The sequence below is a fragment of the Ailuropoda melanoleuca genome, chromosome 6 (genome assembly GCF_002007445.2).
Source record: "Ailuropoda melanoleuca isolate Jingjing chromosome 6, ASM200744v2, whole genome shotgun sequence".
Classification (NCBI taxonomy): Eukaryota; Metazoa; Chordata; class Mammalia; order Carnivora; family Ursidae; genus Ailuropoda; species Ailuropoda melanoleuca.
In genome coordinates, this window is record NC_048223.1 from 55,600,927 (window position 1) to 55,623,630 (window position 22,704).

Consider the following 22,704-nt stretch of genomic DNA (forward strand, 5'->3'; position numbering starts at 1 on the left):
ATGTATGCCTAGCATCTCAAATTTATAATTGCAAAATTCAATTCAGTTCCTTTTCCTGCATTTCGACAAGCTCTTCTGCTTGTTGTATTAGCATCCCTTAGTTGTCCAAACTAAAAAGATTATAATAAATTAATCCCTGATTCTTCATTCTCCTTGAGTACTTGAATCCAATTCAGCAACAAATCCTATCAATCCAATTATTTGTCACATTTTATTCATTTCTCCTCTACAACATCTTCTCATTTGTCATTCTCTCTCCATTACAACTTCCACGGCTCTCATCATCTTGTCCCTTGCAGACAGTATCAAATCGGCAATTCCTCATTGTTCCTGCCTGTTCTCATTCTCGAAAGAGCAGATACTTCTCCACATTGCCACCACCGCATGACTGCCAATATACTTTTCCAAAACAGGTTTGATTCTACTCCAGCCCCTGCTTCGAGTTTTCAATTGATCAATGCTATCTACATGATGGGTGCCAACTTCTTAGCATGGCATTCAAGGCCTTTCCAGCTTGGATTCAGTCTCCCTTCTATCCACATTAATCTCCAGCCACATCCTAGAAGGCATCCTTGGTTAGAGTCACATTGAATTCCTTAACCTCCAGCACTCTGACTCACATCCTTTTGCTTTCTTGTGCCCTCTGTCTAGTGGCCTCTCCTACTAAATGTATTCTGAGATCTCTTATTCGACAGTTAGGAATCAACCCACATGTCCCCTCTTCTTTTAGCTTTACCTGATCCACTCCCTCCAACCTCCAACCTCTTTGTTCTTCATTTGTTCCCGCAGTACCTACACCTGCCCTAGTCTAGCACTGACCATTATGTAGCACTCTCATGTCTTTAAGCCCATTTACTAGTTCACCTGAGTTCAACGATTATTGAACGGTATGTTATTTGGCACTTTTGTTCCATATAAGCCTAGTTTTATTGAATAATATATTTATGATAACCACAGAGAAACCCTTTTTTGTTCTTAACTATTTTAATGAATTAATAAATACTTTAAATCATTGCAGAAACCCTTTCTAATTAATTTCGTTGCCCCAGTGACCTGAAGGAGATTACAGAACTTTCAAACATGGCTTACCTTTCTTTTAAAGGATCATTTATGTAAGTAATATCAGTACTAAAATAAATACTGAATTCATTTAAGAAGTAACTGCTATTCCCTAATAGAAAGACCCTAAATATAATATCAGCAATGAGTCTTTCTTACCTTTATTCTTCCCAACTCAAACTGGAAAACATTGGGACTTGTAGCTTGTGCAAACACTGCAGGAAATAATTTTGTACTTGGTTCCACCTTAAATAAACAAATGAATTTGGTTAAGATTAGTCAATGAAGGAACACAAAGATAGAACATTTTCTTTATAACGACTAAGGAACACTTTACAGAAGGGGACTGGACATTCGAATTCTCTCAGATAAATACCCTCTTTCGATAATGATTTGGACTATTGGTGTTATCGTATGAACAGTTTTGGAGGAATGTACTGTTTCCTCTGAAAGGCACTGTTATTATTCAAACAGAGGTAAACAGGGCAGAATTAAACTCATTTCTGTTTTCATTTCTTCTAATTTATTTTAAGATTTTATTTATTTACTTGAGAGAGAGAGAGAAAGAGAGAGAGGGATCACATGCAAGCAGGAGGGGCAGAGGGAGAAGGAGGGAGAGAGAATCCCAAGCAGACTAACTGCTGAGCTTGGAGCCTGAGCCAGGGCTGACCCCACAACCTTGAGATCATGACCTGAGCCAAAATCAAGACTCCAGGCTTAAGCAACTGAGCCATCCAGGCACCCCATTGTTCTCTTCTCATTCCTAATGTACTTGTTGATCTAAAACGTGTTTTCCTCTCATGGGGAGAAAAGGCTTTCTTTCTGGAAGCATGCCACCATCTCTGCCCACAGACCTGGTAGTATGTGCCCAGCTCCTTGCCATTGGCGGTGAATGTGAGCAGCCCACTGGCGGCATCCACCACGCACCCGATCTCCAGGCCATTGTTGTTGCGTCCTTGCCCGGGGCTCATGCTCTCGCCCGCACACACCATATAGCAGTTGCTGCGTTTGATGCTGAATTAAAAAAAAAAAAACAACACATTTTCATCTTCGTACGACCACAGACATGACAGAAAGCATATATATCTTGCAAACTAAACCTAAATTATGCTGCGCAAGCAACAAGCTCATGCTGTAATGGGAGAGGTGCACAATGGGCCCGATTCTGTGATTCTGAGCAAAACTCCATTGACTTCGTGGACATTCTGAATCAGGTCTTACACGTCTCTGAATTTGGCACCTAATGGAGACAGGTCAACAAGTTGGAACCAAGTAAAAACTGACCTGCACCTTCCCTCCAAAAACTCAAACCAAACTGGACCTTTTTCTGAGGTTCAAAAAAGTTTAACTACTTAATAATCATCCAAATTTGCAATTTTCATTCTCATAGGGTTTGTTTTTTTGTTTTTGTTTTTTTAAACCACTTGTTCAGGGACAAGAAGCATTCATTTCCAAACACTATCAAAGTCCTTGGGCAAACTCTATGTGAGCCATCAGTGATTCACATTATTGAAAATTTGGGTAAAATTATGCCCCTTTGTGGACAATTCCCGGTGATCTGTTATGAGAGAAAGAATTAACTAGAATATGCATAAAATCAGTGATATTAACAACAAACCCTTGTTTCAACCTCATGGAAACCTTTACCAGAGATGGTAATAAACATATGTGAGCTTGACCTCCTTCCCTTTCTCTGTCACAACAGAGTGAATGTGTTTGTGAAACTAGCAAAAAAAGTCAAAGGCAGGCAAGTAGGAGGAAAAGAAAAAGGCTGAGATAAGGTCAGTTTCGGAATAATCAAGTTGGCTCTGTTTCTTTGCACTCCTTCCGTAAGATTTGACCACCCTTCACTACCCTCTATTTCTTACGCTAAACTCCTCTCTCAGGTATCCCATCTCTCTGTTAGGTTATTTCCTTATACTGTTGCCATCTCTGAAAGTCAAATGTGTCCTGCAAGAATATTCCTGGAGACAGGTGGTTTGGGACCCCCATACTGATGTAAAGCCCGCTGGACTGGAGATTTTGGCTCGGCCCACTGTCTCACGGGCTCCAGTGTCACAACTGAAGGCAGAAGAGTGAGCTTCCAGTCACCACAGATGATGGTGCAGGATAGAAGAGAAGCAAGGTTATGGAGGACTTTCTCTATGAGACCTGTCACAGCAGATCAGAGAGGATGCATGGGCACAAAAGGTAGATGCAAATGGTCAGATCTTCTCTTGTCTTATTCTGCAAGGAAGATAGCCTTCTTCACTTTTTTGAAGGTTTGGTTTGAGTTTGGTTTTGTCTTACAAATGAAAAAGGATGGCACAGAAAGTGTAAGTGACTTACCCAAAGCCACACAGCGAGTCAATGGCAAAGCTGAGGAAAGAACCCACTACTCCTCAGTCTGAGTTCAAACGCGTCCACCTGGTCTCAACTACTAGCCCATATCGTCTTCACTTTCTTCTCCCCACCACATAAACCATTCCCAAGACAAATTTCAGACCACAGAGGTCTCACATTCACCCATCCCTAATCCCTAAAACAAAGGCTAAGTACGGGTAACCCAAACTGTTAAGTCACATACAGTGTCACCTGAAGGAATATATGATTATTACACAAAAAGGATGCACTGTTCTTACTTTATAATGCTTTTCACTTTTAATATACTTAGATTTCTTACTGGTTTGTAGGAGTAACAAAAAGGACACTGACATTAATGGTTTGATGATATTCCTCCTATCAATACAATATTATCCTGGACATGAAATCCAAGAGGGGAAAAAAAAATACCTAGGTTTATCAACATTTTCATCAGATATCATTCATGTACAAAGAAAACTGAGCAAAACCGACCTTTCATGTACTTTTCCCTTTTCATCTCCTAGAGTAACGGTTACTGTGCGAACTCTGTCCAAGTCAAAGCCTGTATCATATTGATGGAAATCTGATGTAATCCAGCCTACCCAGACGTTAGCAGGTTCTTGGCCAGGAAAGATTCTCACTGAGTAATAGTACTGTCAAAACAGTAAAAACAAGGGTTGGCAACGTAAGAAGAAACAAAACTTTGATATGCAATGTCTTTGAACTGCCTAAGAGTGTATTTCTTTGTTTAAAATCATTTGGCCTAATTCAAATGTTATAGGTACAAAGAACTGACACTGTGAGATAGGTCTTAAAACAGAGTGAAGGCAAATTAAATCAGAAATAATGGGGAAAAGAGAAAAGAGTTTGTCGGAGCAAACATTCTAAGTGACTTGAGACTTTTTATACTCCTACGTATGTATGTTTTATGTACATCCATAACATACATACAAATGTATGTGTACATATATAGTAACTTTATGTAAAAAAAATAATCCAATTAGGCAGGTAAGCTTCATATTCTTGAGGCTTACAGAAGCACACCGATCAATGCTGAGTTCTTATACCTGTCACCCATCTCTTTGAATATGCTGCAACTTTCCTATAGATAACATAATATTTTAACACCTTAACATCAGTTTGAAATAGTTCAGAACTAATAAGTGACAACCTAGCTCAAACATGGGGGCACTCTACAAGGGGTAGAACTACATATTTTTTCCCATTTGGCAATTTAGGAAAAGTTGTTTTGAAAACTGTAAATGGCAGATGCAAAACACAACCTCCAACAAAGTATTTTAAATCGTCTTCCTTTAGACATATCACTAAGATGAAGGAAATCATATGCACTTGGAAAAATTAAGTGGAAATTAAAAATCTTCCAAGAAACGGGATAGCAAAATCAGGATTAAACATACCATTAGGATATTTTGCCTAACATAGTTCTCTTAGTACATAATACATATCAGAATATACCTATATTTTTCAAATTTTCAGTCCCCAAAATATAACTGAATAGTTATTTTAAAATAAGCTGGCTAAACAGGATGAATGAAAAATGAACTCTTTGAAATGTAACACATAATAACTGACAAAGCGGAGTAAGCGGCAAAAGCTGCCACCTCATACCGTGGACGTTTGCATCAAGTAATCGTAATCATCCCGATCATCTGCAAGCACATCTTCAGTGAGTCTTGCAGAATGGCTTGTGCTATAATCTGGCTTTGTCCTTCTAAGCAAAAATCTGAAACATATTACAGGACTGAGAATAAGCAACACTAAAATGTTCCGCCTCATTGGAACATAACATATAATCATCTTAGTAGAGTGGTTCAAAACCAGTGTGATTTTGCCCCCCCAGAGGACATCTGGTACTATCTGGAGACATCTTTGGTTGACACAGTTGGGGGTGTGTGCCACTGACATCTAGTGGGTGGGGGCCAGGGATGAACTGAACATCCTTCAGTTAACAGGGCAGACTCTCACAACGAGTAATTATCTGACCCAGAGAGTTGATCACGCCGAGGCTGAGAAATTACAACTTAGTGCAGAAAAAGGATGTTAAAGTAACTTGCCTTCTTGTCTATAAAAAACTACTACTTAGAATACTCTTTAAGTTTCAATGAAGAACATAAACATAAATATCTTAAAAACTAACTCTTAGGAAAAAATACTTGTAAATTATATATCTGATAAGGGATTGATATCCAGAATATATAAAGAACTCCTACAACTCAACAACAAAGAAGCAAATAACCCAATTAAGAAAAAAGGGCAAGGAACCTGAAAAGATATTTATCCAAAGATGATCTACAAATGGCCTATAAGTATATGAAAAGATATTCCACATGGTTAAGTATCAGGGAAATGCAAATCAAAACCACAGCAGAGATATCACTTCACAGCCATTAGGATGACCATTATCAAAAAATCAGAAAGCAATAAGAGTTGCTAAGAATGGGGAGAAATTGGAACCCTTGTGCACTGTTGGTGGGAATATAAAATGGTGCAACTGCTGTGGAAAATAGTATGAAGATTCCTCAAAAACTTAGAACTAGCAACAATTCTACTTCTGGGTGTATATGCAGAATAATTTGAAGTAGGTTGAAAATAAATTTGCACACGTATGTTCACATCAGCACTATTCACAATAGCCAAGAGGCAGAATCAATCCAAATGTCCAGTGGATGGATGGGTAAATAAAATGTGTCTACGCTCAATGGGACAATATCCAGCCTTACGAAGGAAGAAAATCTTGACACATGCAACAACATGGATGAACCTTGAGGACATTATGCTAAGTGAGTTAAGTCAATCACACACAGGAAAAAAAAATACAGTATGATTCCACTTTATAAAGCAGCCAAATTCATAGAAAGAAAAAATAGAACAGTGATTACCACAGGCTGGCAGGGAGGTGGAAAAGGAGAGTTGTTAATGGGTACTGAGTTTTAATTCTGCAAGATGAAAAAGTTCTGGAGACCTGTCTCCCAACAATGTGAATCTACTTCATGCTACTCAACAGTACACTTAAAAAATGGCTAAAATGGCAAATTTTGTTATGTGTTTATTACCACAATAAAGAAATGCCTTAAATAAGTAACTCTTGGGATAGATTCTGTCTGTGGTAACAAACGAGATGGCAAACGGATTGCTTTACTGTCCCCTGCTGAACTCTTTATATGTAGAGGAGGAGAAGGAGGAAAAAGAAATTGACACTGGGAAATCCCTTGCTCTCTACTGTACCCTTCCCCACATAATAACTACACATTTAAAATCCTGTTGTATGTATCAGTGACCTTTGTTTCAGACGAGAGGGCTTTTCCTGAGCGTAATCTTTGTGGTTATTAAACTCTGGTTTTGTGGCTTCCTTGTCTTTGTCAACGCGATCTGGCACCAGATGGCCATGAGCCGTCTTCATTAGAACCTCGAAGTCAGAATCTGCATCATAGTCCTCCAGATCATTCTTGGGCCCAAAGAGGCCAGCGCCTGGGAGTCCTCCGGCCACCGTCTTGGAGAACACTTCTGCGCACTCGATGGGCATGCTCAGGCGATAGAACATGATATCCGTGCTGCTGTTCTGAGAACCGAAGGACTTCTGAGTCACCTTTAAACATGGAGAACTGTCTATGGTGCCGTCTATTCTGGTCACCTAGGAAATGAAGACGCGAGAGGTCAAATGTGAATCAACACTGTCGACTGTCGACCTCCTGATTCTAAAAATCGCAAGCAGACATCGCGTCTTTCAAACCCCAAACACGGCCCACACGTGGCATAATTTTGTAAATGACATGATTAAACACAGGGAGTACTACTGTGTTACAGACAGACTCAGAGCTCTGCTCCTAATTCAAAAGACAGTTTGGGAAATTCATGCTACAAGTATATTTATTCAGATCGAGCCTAGTGTTGCCTATATAAAAAGAGAATTGATTATTGTTAATCAGTTAATCAGTACTCATGAAGTACGTAAAATCAGAAGCTAACACTGTGCTTGGATTCCACTATTATGTAACACTATAGTGCCACCTTTTTAAGTAAGTGGTAATAATTGTCCAAGTGGGAATTGCCATGTATAAAGACATTCCACCCCTGGTTTTTGGCAGTGGTCTGAATTTCAAAGAAAAAGCAAACCTCGATATGCTCATGATTTGATGGGACCTGGAGAAACTGAGGAAGCCTCTTGCTTAGCCACATGGTAATATCCCTGTTTGTGTTAACAGCAAACGGTTCATAGCCCTCTTGTAAGCCACAGATGGTGAAATATTTCAAGGTGCTGACATCTTTTCCAAAGTTCATCCTGCCCACTTGAGCCACTCCAAGGCTACAGACAGGAATGAATCCTGGGAAGAAAGAAAAAATCAAATGTTCAGTATAATTCATATTATAGCCTGTTTGTATGGAATTTCCAAAAGCACTGCTCCAGAACTCTGGTCTTTGGGAGAGACGTTGGCATAAGGTAAAACGATATTTGGAGAAAAGTGACCACTGATGCTAAGTATTAAATGTAAGGGTCAGAAGACCACGGTTTGATCGTAATTTACTGAACATGGCCCCTAGCTAAGACCCTTCTTTCACCCTGGAGTTCTGTAAACCGAGATAAGCGCTCAGCAGCCCCTGGTCCTCCAGGGATCTCAGGGTGGACAGTAACAGAAGGACGTCCCCATCCCACCGCCTCATAGTTCAGGAATGCATGGGGCTCCGTCACAGAGGGAAGGTAAGAAAGAAGTCAATGCCAAAGTGTGCTGCTTTCCAGTCTAGAATAAGCACTTGAAACTTGCAAGTACTAAGTCCAGCCTGAGCCACAGATTTCTTCACATATAACTGAAGGAAAAAGGATGAAAGGCAACATTTTTAAGAGTTTTCATTCACTTATAGCTGCTTTGATCTTTGAGGAAAATTGTGCCCTTTTTTTCTGGGGTACACTAGATCTAAGTATAGACAACATATGTAAATAAATAAATACTCAGAAATAGTTGCTACAAATCCCACTGAAACTCCTCCATCTGTCCTCTTCCCTTTGACGTCACTGCCATTATAGATTAAGGAGGGCAATTCACATCTGATCTAAATAATTATGATACGAAATCAAAGTATAAGTTAAAAGTAAACAAGAAACTAAACCAAAAGCAACAGCAATAAGCAATAGGGGCGAAAACCAAAATACTTCATCAGCTAATCTAACGTGTGGCAGGATTAGTAAATCTTTCCACTACTGAATAGAAAGGGGAAACTACATTAATTCTGTTCATTGTTTCTTTGAATTCTTTGGAATTCAAATTGTTTTTAGCAAGGGGCTAAGATGAAATGTTTCAGTATGGGGGGATGTGGAGGGATGTTTACATACTCTTCATTTCCTTCTAGAATATTTTACACAGAAATTCAAGTACTCAGCACAATAAACACAGTTGCTATTGGAATACACACTACAGAGCAGAGGATCAAAAAAGCAGTGGATCCTAAGAAAAAGCTAGGAACCGTCTACCACTATGAGAGACACTTCTCCCCTTGTTGAAATTAGTGACAATAAGAGCAATATATAACCCTCAAAATGGCAGGAGATAGTAAAAATTACATCCTATAATTCATAACGATTTCACTCAGTTTGTATTCATGGCGATATATACACAGATAGATGGTTGTAGAACAGTGCTACCGACGGGGAAGCAAGAACACACCCAGCTGTGTTCAAGGAAGTGTGAATGATGAGTTTCTAGTTAAAACTAAAACCCACAGCTGTCTCTGCAGCTGTGATAGCTCTTGAAGCAGCAGTCAAGGGAAATTGTTTGAAATAAGTGTCCCCAAAGGAATCCAAGGAAGGGACTGGATAAATACAATAAACCTGAGACAGCTTGAGCCACATTTGCACAAATTGGCAAATCAAACACCCATCTGACATAAACTAGGGGATACCAAGATAGAAACATCTCGGACTGTAAACACTTATTTCTTGCTAGTCACTTTACGTGAAGAAGGAATCCCTACCCTTTAGGTGAAGCTATAAATACCTGCATAGTAAATCTTTGGGTATTTGTTATACTAATATTTGAGCTTATCTGTATGTCTGAAATATTTTCATTTAAAAAAAAAAAAACAAGTAACCTGGGTTGCACACAAAGAGTCATGTCCCAAACTGTTCACTACAGCTGCATTTATGATCAGAGAATATTATCTGCACCATAAATATGTTTTTCCTTGAGCGTAATACTATTTAGTCTTTGAATCTGGTTTTCAAAGGTTCATTAATATACATAAAAATATTCATAGTAAATATTATTTTCTGAAAGAAAGATACAGCATATGATTTATTTTCAAAAGTGGGAAAGCGCTAGAAGTTTTTTTTTTAATTAAAAAAGTGACAGAATGGGGAAAAAAAGTTACAGAATGGTGGTATTTTTAACACTCTTTGTTCTTTCTTTTTCTGCCTCTCGATTTAACAAATTTTCTTCACTGAATATGTAACTTACTATGAAAACAAGTAAGATCCTTTGTAAAAATAAACTATTCATTTAATAAACTGGAGAAGCAGAAAATACCTACATCTTTCTCATGCAGAAACATGAGTAGTGTGGGTATAAAACAGTCAAACAAGTTCAGCCTCTTGAAGCTCAAGCTCTCAACGCTGCTGGTTGGAAAGTGAGCTCAGTACCAAAAATCTTGCCAATAAAATTAAATGAGTACAAGACTTATGAAGAACAATTTAGTAATATGCATTAAGACACTTTCCACCATTCATTTCTTTATCCAATCAATACTTATGAGCACCTGCCATGTGCCAGAAACTGGGGACAAGAGTTGACTAACACACAGCAGCCCAAAGGTTCTCACCGTCTAATGAGGTGGGAGGACAAAGAACTTACATCCCGTGAGCCATGAACGGAGATGGGGTGCTAAGAGCAGAGGAAGAGCAGAGAGATGAAATTCAGGGCAGTTTCTCAGAGGAGTTATCATCCAAGATGGCAGACGGGCGTAGGTCCTATGGAATGACCAAGATCCCAGAGCTTCGAGTCTGAGAGACCTGCATCGAAATCTCGTTCCACCAATTCTCAGCTATTTGACCCTTGACAAGGTACTTAAATTCTCTAAGCTTTAATCCCTTCTTCTGTAACATCTACCCCACAGGATTACGGTTTTAAAAACAAGATCCTCTGCAGATAGTGCTTTAAACACGGATGCTCAGTGACCAAAATTTGGAAAGGGGGAGGTAGGTAAAAGTAACTAAATACCCACAATAGAAGAAATGGGCAATTATGGTACATGCACAAAATGGAGTATGTGGGGGCATTAAAGATCATGTTTAGGACTCATCGGACTATAATGGCAGGGAGAGAGAAAACTAATAGAACAAAATAGAAACAAGTGGTGATTCCAGCTGAAGGGTAAACAGGTGTTGATTGCACTATTCTTACACTTTTCTGAAAGGCTATTTCTCAAAATATAAGGTTGGTTAAAAAAATCAAAAGTTAAGTTTAAAATGTTTTTATGTCTTTTTTTTCTATAATAATTTTTTATTATATTATGTTAGTCACCATACAGTACATCCCTAGTTTTTGATGTAAAGTTCCATGATTCATTACTTGCATGTAACACCCAGTGCACCATGCAATATGTGCCCTCCTTAATACCCATTACCAGCCTACATTTATAGCATCAAGTTAAAAACGTGGCTGGAGAAAATAATTTTTACATCTCAAAGCTTTAAATGGAAGAAAAATACATTAAAGTCAAATTTCTCTCTGAGTAATGGGAACATATATAGTTTTTAGCCATTTTCATTATACTCCTTTGTATTTTCCAAATATTTGACCAGAATTTATTACTTCTTGATAAATAAATAGATGTAATTTTTCATTAGTTTACAGCAGATATACACTTACATATGGTATTTCTACTGCTTTCCTGTTTTAGGCCCCTTTCAAGGAATGTATTCATGGAAGTATATCCTTAAGTAGAAATTGGCATATAGTTTTTTCCTCTTTTTAATTTAGATGAAGTAGAACTTAATAAAAGTTAAATCATACTGTGACTTCTGAAAATGCAGTTTTGTTTTGTTTGTAGAGAGGGAGAAAGAGAGAGAGGGAGAGAGAGAGAGCCAGCTGTGGGAGGTGGGAAGGAGTAAAAGGAGAGAGAGAATCATAAGCAGGCTCCATGCGCAGCACGGAGCCAGACGAAGGGCTCGATCTCACAACCTGAAGGCATGACCTGAGCCGAAAGTAAGAGTCAGCTGCTTAACCAACTGAGCCACCCAGGTGCCGCTGAAGATGTAGCTTTCCTAAAAACTCTGTGATAATAAGACAACCAGTATTTCTAAAAATTTCATGTTTTTAAATTAGCACATGCACAGCAGGAACAACTGGGTGGCCTTGATGTCAGGGAACAGAACGGAGGAAAACTACAGGTATTTTTCAGGCACGTGACAGAAGGACCAGGCCTCAGGCACTGCATTTCGCCAGTACTTGGCAAAGTGCCTTGCAAATAAAGGTGCAGACAAGGGATGACATGCCCGTCACATGAGGCTCCCAGTAGTGGCTAATGGTCCCCGAGTGTTTGTATCTGATGCTTCTCTCACTGAACGTTAACAAACATTGGTGGAGATTGGAATCATTATTATCACTTCCCAGGCAAGGCAACCAACATTTTAGCTTAAATTGCTTGCTCACAACTAAGTGGCCAGGAAAGAAACCCAAACCTGTCATATCCTGAGGTCCATGCTTTCAGCCAGGGCCATACATAACCACAGAGGAGAGCCTTTAGGTTGCATGGGCCACACAGTCTGTCAATACCACTCAAACCTGAGCTGAAGTGCAAAAGAGGCCATATAAATAAATGAATGAGCGTGACTCTATTCCAATAAAACTTTATTTACAAAAACAGGTGGCAAGCTGAATCTGCTTCAGGCCTTAGTGTGCCAACACCTGCTCTAAGTTACTATTCAACATTGTCTCCATACAATATCAGGTCCCACCATTCAGTAAGTATTTAATGAACACCTGCCATGTGCCAAGCACTGTTCTTGGCTGGGGATGCAGCCGTGAACAGAATGGAAAAGAGTCCCTTTCTGGAGCTTACCTTTGGGTAGACATAATAAGTAAATAGTTACACATACATATATAAAACAGAACATCAGGAAATGACAAATGCTATCAAGACTTACTGAACATTTGCCATAAATCAAACAAGATGGGTCGATAAATGACATCCCTCTTAATAACTGCCCATAGCAAAACATGGTAACTGAGGTTCAATTCCTTATTAGTTCAAAATAAGCTGAACACACGAATACTCCAACATGGGACGACAGATTTCCACGAATTCAGGCACACACCTCGGCATAAGGGAAATTTTGGCTCTACCTTCCTGTGCTTTGCATTCTGCATCTTCTATTCCAGTTACCTTAACTGACACCCTGCAAGTAACAAAGCCTGCTGATATCTAAGGGAAGTTTTCTTCCTGGCAGTGGAGTTTAAATTTAGTACACATGAGTCCAACTGGTTTCTTGGGGCTGAGCCAGACCCACCCTAGCCATTTGTAAATCTGTTAAAACAGTAGCTACAACGTATGGTTACACTGCTTCCTCCAACAAAAGACAGATGGCTTCAGCAAATTTTAACTTTCTCCGTTGCTAAGCCTCCCTGCTCTGGAGCAGAGGGGTGTGTGACAAGCGTGCAAGTCCAGCAAAGGAGCTGGCAGTCACAGGATGTGGGGGTGTGATGCGGGCGGGAAATCTGTGGCAGGGGCTAAACTGAAAGAAGAGAAAGCAGATCACAGCATACCAGCTTGTTATAAGAACATACGGTTTCAGACTTTGAAATTTCTGAACTACAGATACGAATCCACATTTATAACCCAAACCAAATGGCCAGAAGCGGTAAAAATGGCCAAAATTAGACTAAAATGTACATTGGAATTCTTTGATGAGAAGGAAGAATAACACTTAATACTGGCTTAGTGTATGCCAGATAATGTATAAGCACTTTCCCATTTATTATGTTATTAACCTCATTTTTCAAGATGAGGACACAAATAAGATGTTAAACCAGGTCCTATAGCTGGTTAAATGGGAAGCAAGACTTTGAATCAAGAATGCAAGAAGGAGGGTAAAACAGAAATAAGACACATTTGCCTTAGATTTCTGGGCTCTTTAGAACTGGAAGGGGCATAAAGAGATCATTTCCAGTTAGAGCTTTTTATTTAAGGAAATGAAAACAAAGAGGCCATTTGCCCAAAGCCATACAAGAATTATTTTCAGAATTGGGTCTAGGACCCAGGAGTTCAGACGTGAATTATGCTGTTTCTATTCCACTTTGGCTTACAAAACGACTTAACAAACACACTGAGTAAGGAGTTGGGGAATTTACGGTGTTTCAAGTGCATCTTTAGTGCAGAGACTTTGTAAAACCAGCTTTGGCACAAACAGGGACATCCCCACACTTTCTTCCAGGCTCTTGGTTCACCTCAGATAATCAAGATCAGTAGGCAGTTTTATTTTTGATTCTGAATACTATTAAGTGTCCTCTTTTCATCCACATATACAACGTATACATCAATTAACTGGTCAATTTAAGCTAAGCAGACTTCGGTTTTCACTGAACCCACCAATCATCTCGCTGTGAATTTCCCCAAATAACATGTGTAGAAAATATACACGTAAACTCAAAAAGACGGAAACGAGATCATCTGAAATTTAACTCTAAATAATCAAAATAAAAGCTGCCCTCATTTGTTAAAGTTGTACATATTTAAAAGTTTTATTCCTGGAGAAGTCCAAAGAATTTCTAGAATCTCTCTTTTCTGATTCTAGACAAAACTATGAAACGGGTTATGCCAGTTCACAAAATCTTCAGACTCTAGATTTGTCTACCACCTTATAACTAACTACATTTATCGTCACTCAAAAAATCCAGTGTCCTTGGGGCTGTTTGGATGTCCCCACTGCAGTGACTCATAGTCTTGACTTCCTCTCCCAGCTAGTGCTAATTTTTAATTAGGGATATCCTTAATAAGTTACTGTCCTGGGGGCGATACAGACGTTCATCTGAGGTCTGTATCAATGGCAGGTTTTGCAGAGTGACAGAAAGGACAGATGTTATGGGAGAGCTGGAAGGCGGGGAGCTGGGGCGGGTAGGTCCTTTTACTCTTAAATTCATGTCATGTTGAAAACTTTCTAAATCTGTATCCACGAAGTGGTTAAACTGTTGGAGTATTTCAATCGAGCATAAAAAGAATATGTTAGTCTGACAGTTCCATGCTCTTGTTTCCTTCTTTCTTTTTTAAAGGTAGCATGATAAAAATCAGTAATGGAAAGTCATGCTTCCCCCTCTTTTTCCTTAGAGGGCTTTTCAGCCTGAAGCTATGCAGTTATCTTAATTGCAACAATATTCTTCTGTTTTGCTCCCGTGGAAAGGAATTCCATGCGGTCTGAGCCCCGGGAATTCAGTTTTGCTCACTGTCCTTCAAGGTGGCAGAAACAGCATCAGAAGCATCAATTCAGGATTCAATTATAATCATTACAGATGTACAACCTGAGGGCTGGGAGCTGATCTTTACTTACAGGAGAGCCAACGAGGTTGAAATGCTCCCACGTGATGATGCATTTACACAACATAAGATACGTACCTACAGCCGACTTTGTCAAATGCAGGTAATCTCCAGACAAAATAACCATTCTTCCACCATATGCAAGATCTTAAAGGGCTCTCTTCCTTGCTCTAAATCCAGGGTATGATTAACTCTTCAAACCACTGCTAACAGAAGGCTCCGCACATAAATCAAGAGGGCTACCAGGTTAGTAGGGCACATGTGCAGAGGGCCAGTGTATCAGTGTATTAGTTTCCTAGGGCCGCCGTATTACAAAATGCCACAGACTAGCTGGGTTAAATAGAAATCTATTCTCACATTTCTGGAGACAGAAAGTCCAAGATCAGGGTGTCTACAGGTTTGGTTTCTCCGGAAGCCTCTCTCCATGACTTGGGGATGGCTTCCTTCCCACGGCCTTTCCTCTGTGCCTGGGCACCCTTGGTGTCTCTCCATCTTCTTGTAAGGACCAGTCATCCCCAGTTAGGGCCTGACCCTTCTGAACTCATCTGACCTTAATGATTTCTTTAAAGGTCCAAATACAGTCACATCAGGGGGTTAGGGCTTCAACATATGAGTCTGGGTGGGGGCGTGGCACAATTCAGGCCGTAACAGGTGGGTTCGAGTGGCTGAATTCAGCAGAATGCTGTATTCCCCAGCAGACACACCTTCTCTGAAGCCATGTTTGCTGAGCCCCAAGCATGGGTTCCCAAAGGAACCCCTGGGTTAGAAGAACCTGAACTCTAGGAAGAATTTCAGTTGATACACAGAGCATTTCTTTTTCTTTTTTTTAAGTAAGCCTAGCTGATTTTTCATACGCATCAGGAGGTGGCAAGCCCTGGCAGAAGTCAGACATGCATTCATCATCACGGTAGTAAGAATTGGCTCATATTACACAAATTTTTCTTTCAAATAAGTGTGGGACACGAGTTACATATTAGAGGAAATTCTGTGCACCATCAGTGTGTCAGGGAAATGTCATACCATTTGCACGTTTCACCACTGTTTCTTTGTCCTGTTTTACTTTTTTGCTTTACTGTTGCTACTTTGTTTTGCTTTTCTTACATTTACATTTTTCTCTACATTTATATTTTGTGAGGGAATCTGAAATTTATAGTGTGTGACACTTAAGAAAGTGACTGAGTAGAGCTGGTCAACAACCAAACTAAGGAACAAAGAAAGGAGGGAATGCCTTTTAAGTTAGAGTATGACTACATGTACTGCTCACATAATTTTAGGGGGATGGTATTGCTTTAGTATAAATGAGGTTTAACTGGGAGGCTCAGGGATCCATCCATATTACTCCAATTGAAATTAGCGATAATTAGTTTTTGACCCATGGAAATTTGCCCTATGAGTGTGCTTTTAAGTAATAAATTATCCTCGGAAGGCAGGGAAGGAGGCACAGGGCTAATAAAAAGTACGATTTGCTATGAGCTGGTATTTGGGACTAAGATTCTGTTTTTAAATTGGGGCACTGGGTTACATCATGCGTGGACCACAAGATTTCCTTCAGTTTCTCCAGAGGCCCAGAGAAAAAGCCACTGGCTACTCTTCCTAGCTTCTCTTCTGTAGGCTAATAAACCAAATCTCAGGCTTTGAGATTCTGCCGTTCTGATGGTAACAAAAAGCAAGAGATGAAACCGCCCCTAAAGCTCACCAAGGAAAAGGTCATTTCTCCCTGAAGCCTCGAGCAGCTTCAGGCATTCGATGAAGGGCTCCTTCCTCCCTGAGGGGGCCTCAGACTGACCTTAAGAACGGAGGGCAGGGGGAATCACCCCATTCCCACGACCTCACCAAAACTACAGAATGGGAGAAGAGATTTCAGTGAGATAAACCTCCCCCAAAGGGGTGACACATCATTAGAATTCCTATTCACAAATCTTTTGAAAAGTATTATCTCATGGAGACCTGTGTGGGAACGTGGATGGGAGACCTCTCCCCAGAAATAGGATTCCAGAGAAGGAAGTAACAAGCACCAAGGTAACAGGTAGGACACAAGGCAACCAAATATTAGGGAGTTGAGGGAGATGGAAAAAAGCAAAGAAAAGAAACCTGAGACTGTGGGAAATACGACGCCATTCTTTTTGCTTGGCGGGCTCATCTGCGAACACGAGGCACTTGCTCATAAGACACAGGCCATTACTATTCCTTATACCCAGACCTGTAATTTCTCTGCTGTAATAGGAAAAATTCTTGATAATTTGTGCTGGAGATCACACCCGCTTCACCTTATCAGGAACTTCAGTTAATATCATCTCTCAAACTTTCACCATCAATTTCTCCCTCTCTACCAGATTATTCCCAAAACTCTACACACATGCACATGAATCTTATTTCTTCTTTAAGAATCTCAAGGGCACAGAAGTGGAAGGTGGGTTAGTTACAAACTGTTGCTCCTGACACAGTTTCATCATGACCTGCTTTTGCTTTGTTCTTTAGTTGGACCTTTTTAGACACTGTAATAAGCATCTGCTAAACCACCACCAGAGGAAAACCTAGAGCCTTCATGATAGCCTACATCTAACCATATTATGTTGATTTTCCCATCTCCCTGCCCCTATCCACCTGAAGAAACCATCACCCCAAATCCTAAAATCAGCAGTCTCTTACTTTCTTTATATGTACTTTAAAAATACACTTTGAAAGTTTTGGTTGTTTGTAACTTGTACAAAAATGGTAACATCCTGTATGATTCTTGTATTCATTTCCTATTGCTTTTGTAACAAAACATCACAAATTTAGTGGCTTAAGACAAAACCGATTTCTTAGCTCCTATTTCTGAAGGCCAGAAGTCCAAAATGGATTTTACTGGGCTACAAAGTGTCCACAGGACTTGTGTTCCTTCTAGGGACTCCAGACTCTGGGAAGGATCTGTTCCCTGCCCTTTCTAGTTTCTAGAGACTTCCTACCTTCCCTGACCCTGATGCTTTACTCCTTCAGAACCAGCATCTTCAGATCCCTCCTTCTGTCTCTTGTGACCCCCCTGCAAACTCCTGCCTTCCTCTTGAAAGGACCTTGTGATTACATTGGAACCACCCAGAAAATCCAGGAGAATCTTCCATTCATGAGATCCTTACCTTAATCACATCTGCAAAATCCCTTTGCCACGTAAGGTAATCTATCGACAGGTTTTAGGGAGTAGGACATGGACATCTTTCCGGGGCACTGTCTTTGCCTACCAGAGTTATCTTTCAGCACTTACTTCCCTCCTAGAAATATTCCCATTGCACCTGTCACTGCAGGTCCCGGTTTATGCATCCATGCTCCTACAGGTATATATTGATTGGATGGCTTCCTGGCTTTGGCCACTGTGAGCAGTGCTCCTATGAACAATCTTGTTCATGTGTCCTGCTGTAGAGACATACAAAGGTCATTGGGGAATGGAGCAAAATTTCTGGGCCATGAGTATGAGAATGTAAATATTCAACTTTCAGAGATACTGTCAAACTGTTTCTTTCTTTTTTTTTTTTCTGTTTTTTTTTTTAGTGACAGCACCACGTGCACTCCTAAGAGCAATGGAAAGAGGTCCTAAGGAAAGCCAACACTTGGTATTGCCCAATCTCTAAAAAAATTTTGCCAACAGAATCTATCTAAAATAGCATCTAATTATGGTTTACATTTCCTTGATCATTAATAATAATAAATATTTCCTCAAATGTTTATTGTCCATCTGAATTTCTCCTATAAGATGTCTACTCATGGCTTTTTGTCGTTTTTCTTAGTGATTTCAGTTCTTTATGTTTTTTTTTTTTAATACTAACTTTTTTTTCAGTTTTTTACATTGCATTTGGGTTCCCCTACCCAAATTGTGTTTTCATTCCCTTTAATGTTTTTTTTTTTTGGTTGTTCTTTTAATGAAAGTTCTTAAACTTGTTAGATTTAGCAGTCTTTTATAGCCACAGGGTTTTTGTTTCTATTTGTTTGTTCTACTCTAAGATAAAGGTTTCCTACCCCATCGTCTAAAAAGATTTACCTATGTTTCCTACCAAGAAATGAAAAGTTTTATTTTTGACATTTAAAACCTTAGTCCATTTGGGGCTGGCTGTCACATATATGATGTGAGGAAATGATCCAGTCTCATCTTTTTCATTCAAATCCCATTTATCCCAATCTCCCTTTCCCCATCACTCTGACAATGCCACCCATCATATTATGAGGTTCCATACATGGGCTGATGGGTTCTTCTATCCTCTCTACTTCATCCTATTGATTCATTTGCCTATCCCTGAACTAATACTATTCTGTCTTAATGATTACAGATTCAAAATAAATCCTTACTGGGATGCCTGGGTGGCTCAGTTGGTAAAGCATCCGACTCTTGGTTTCAGCTCAGATCATGATCTCAGGGTCGTGAGATCAAGCCCTGCATCCTGCTCCGTGCTCAGCATGGAGTCTGCTTAAGATTCTCTCTCTCTCCCTCTACCCCTCCACCCCGCTGCACGCATGTACACGCATGCACTCTCTCTCTCTAAAATAAATAAATCAATCTTAAAAAAAACCTTATTTATTTTATCCTTCAAAATAAATACAATAGAACATATACCTTATCCTTGCTCTTTATCATAAGTAATCTAGAGATTTTGATCTTTTACCCTTCTATATACATTTTGGAAACATTATATCAAGCCCCATGAGAAACTTCGTGAGACTTTATAAGACAAAGCATGATGTTTGCATGGAATCTATACATCAATTTTGGAAGAATTAATATCTTAAGGCTATTGTCTTCTCCCTGAACATAATACAGTTCTCACCTATTGAGTAATAAATCTCTTTTTTAAACCATTTTATTAAGGTATGATTGACATATCAAAGGCTATACATAGTGTGTACAACTTGACAAGTTTAGAGGTAAGTATACACCCATGAAATCATCACAATCTACACCATAAACATATCGATCATCTCCAAAAGCTTACCCCTGCCCTCTTACTTTTATCATCATCATCATCATCATTATTAGTGTGTGGGGGGGTAAGATAAGAACACTTAAGATCTACCTTCTTTGCAAAATTTTAGGCATGTAATTCAGGCCTATAGTTAAGGCAGGAGCTCTCTAGGACTTACTCATCTTGTATAACTGAAGCTTTACATCCTTTGACTAATACTTCTCTCTTTCTCCCCTTCCTTAGCCCCTGGTAGTCACCATTCGACTCTCTACTTCTATAACCTTTTAGATACATCATCTAAGTGTATCGTGCAGTACGTAATATGTATTCTTCTGCATCTGGCTTATTCCACTTAGTATAACGTCCTCCAGCTATCCATGTCGTCACAAATGGCAGAATTTCTTTCTTTTTAAGGCTGAGTAATATTCCATGTATGTGTATTTCACATTTTCTTTATTCATTCATCTGTCAACAGACACTTAAGTTGTTTTCTTACCTTGGCTACTGCAATGTACCAGTTGACATTCCCACCAACAGTGCAGAGGGTTTCCTTTTCTCCACACCCTCACCAACATTTCCTATCTTTAGGTTTTTTTTTTTCTTTTGATTATAGCCATCCTGACAGGTGTGAAGTGATATCTTATTATGGTGTTGATTTGCATTTCCCTGGTGGTTAGTGATGTTGAGCACCTTTCCATATAACAGTCGGCCACTTGTATGTCTTCTTTGGAGAAAAATCTGGTCAGCTCCTTTGTCCATTTTTTAAATAGGCTATTTGTTGTTCTTTTTGCCAATGAGTTGCAGGAGCTCCTTGTATATTTTGAAAATTACCCTTTATCAGATATATGGCTGGAAAATATTTTTTCCCATTCCACAGGTTGCCTTTTCATTGTGTTGATGGCATACTTTCTTGCGCAAAAGGTTTTTAATTTGATGTAATTGCACTTATCCATTTTTCCTTTTCTTGACTGCTTTTGGTGTCATATCCAAAAAAATCATTGCTAAGGCCACTGCCAAATAGCTTTCCCCCTATGTTTCCTCTTGTAATTTCACTTTCAGGTCTTATGGTTAAGTCTTTAGTCCATTTTGAGTTGACTTTTGTGGACAGTCACAAAAACATTGTGTATGGTCCAAAATTGGATAAAGGGCCCAATTGCTTTTTTTATGTGTGGAAATCCAGTTTTCCCAACACCAGTTATTGAACGGACTATCCATTTCCCGTTACATATTCTTGGTATCCTTGTCAAAGATGAGCTGACCATATATGACAAATCTCTAATAAAGTCACTCTCTCAATAAAGTTTAATGATTTTCTCTGTAAAGGCATTGTACACTTTCTGTTAGAGTGATAACTAGTTACTGAAAATACCTGCTGTTACTGTGACTGTTATCTTCTCTTTAATTTAGTTTCAGGTTTGCATCTAGCATAGAAACGTTAACTTGCTAAATGCTTCAATTATTCCTAGTCACGTCTATAGATTCTTTCCGTTTTCTCTGCAAATAATGACATTATCCACAAATAATGATAGATTTGTTGTTCCCTTTATTCCAATTCTTATCACTTCCAATTTCGTTTCTTGTCATATCACAAGTTTGAAAAAGAATTTACTACGACAGACTTTTTTTTTTTTTATAACAGCCTTCTTAGCACAGGAATGTACTGTAGTTGCTAAAGTACTAAAAGATTTTGTAAGTGTTCTATATTTAAATTCTTCTTACATCTACATGCCTTTATATCTGTGCCATGCTTGATTTGGCATGTTTTACCATCATCGTCATTTCTCCTTATTGCTACAGAGACATGAACTCAAACATATATATATATATATACATATATATACACACACACACACACACACACATACACACACATACACACAGGTTATTAAAGTAATCAAAAGAACTATGTGGTAAGATCAATGGAAATGTGTGTGTGTGTGTGTGTGTGTGTGTGTGTATGTATCCAATCTCTACTAACCCTGTTCTTGTCCCCCACCTAACATGGTAAGAATCACCTCCACTGTGTTTTTGAGGAAGGATATTAAGAAATGCCCCATATAAAAATGATTACTTAAAAAAAACAGCTTTAGTTCCAAATTTGATTTGGGGTAATCATCTCTGGCTTTCCAAAGATAGACTAGACTCAGTCAGAACTCATTTCAGGTTCCTCTGTAGGGACAGGTGTCTGAGTTTGACTGGCTACTAGAACTCTGGGGGTAACGGTATGAACGCCAACCACTGTAGACAACACAAAACGACTCCTGATTAGCAAAGTGCATATGGACTGGGAGAATTACGCACACATCCAAGTGATTCCCGATGAAGAGGAACGCTTGAGGCTGCACTACACGTGCTCAAGCTCCTCTCCTCTCTCCCTCTGAGTAGACTGGCTCCAAGGAGGCCCTTGGCAGTACTTCAGCAACAAGAGCATGTCCCTGTGGTTCTTCATACTTGCTCTTTTGAACCCTAGCTGTCTAGAGGGCTATCACTCAGTGGTGATGGGTAAATTAAGGAGCCTATCTCAGGGCCTCCCGTTACAGTTATACCCAGAATAGGCCCATTGAATTTCTTATTTTTCAGTAAGCTGTGTAAAGTTAATTGAGAGGGAAATGGAAAATTCCACTCCAAAAAGCATTTTCAAGTCACAGGCATGGATAAACTCCATTTTATGGAAGAAGATTTAGAATTATGAGTGGCCTCTATAAAGTTAATTGTGAATGATCATAGCTATGTGAAAATAATCACCTGCCTTGGAGACCAAAAGGATACCTCCCCAACACCTCCAACAAAAGCCCAACAATATGCATCATAAAATTTTCAGACAATTCATCAGAAT

The 22,704-nt window shown here is 39.3% G+C and overlaps 1 protein-coding gene across 1 annotated transcript in view; it reads right to left on the minus strand.

The window, feature by feature from the left end:
- RYR2 (ryanodine receptor 2) overlaps nt 1-22,704 on the minus strand; it is a 445,869-nt gene that overhangs the window by 217,138 nt on the left and 206,027 nt on the right. Inside the window, 6 exon segments of the mRNA XM_034663566.1 lie at nt 1,219-1,305; nt 1,914-2,073; nt 3,895-4,055; nt 5,032-5,146; nt 6,702-7,054; nt 7,537-7,745. Coding sequence (XP_034519457.1) covers nt 1,219-1,305; nt 1,914-2,073; nt 3,895-4,055; nt 5,032-5,146; nt 6,702-7,054; nt 7,537-7,745 — 1,085 coding nt within the window.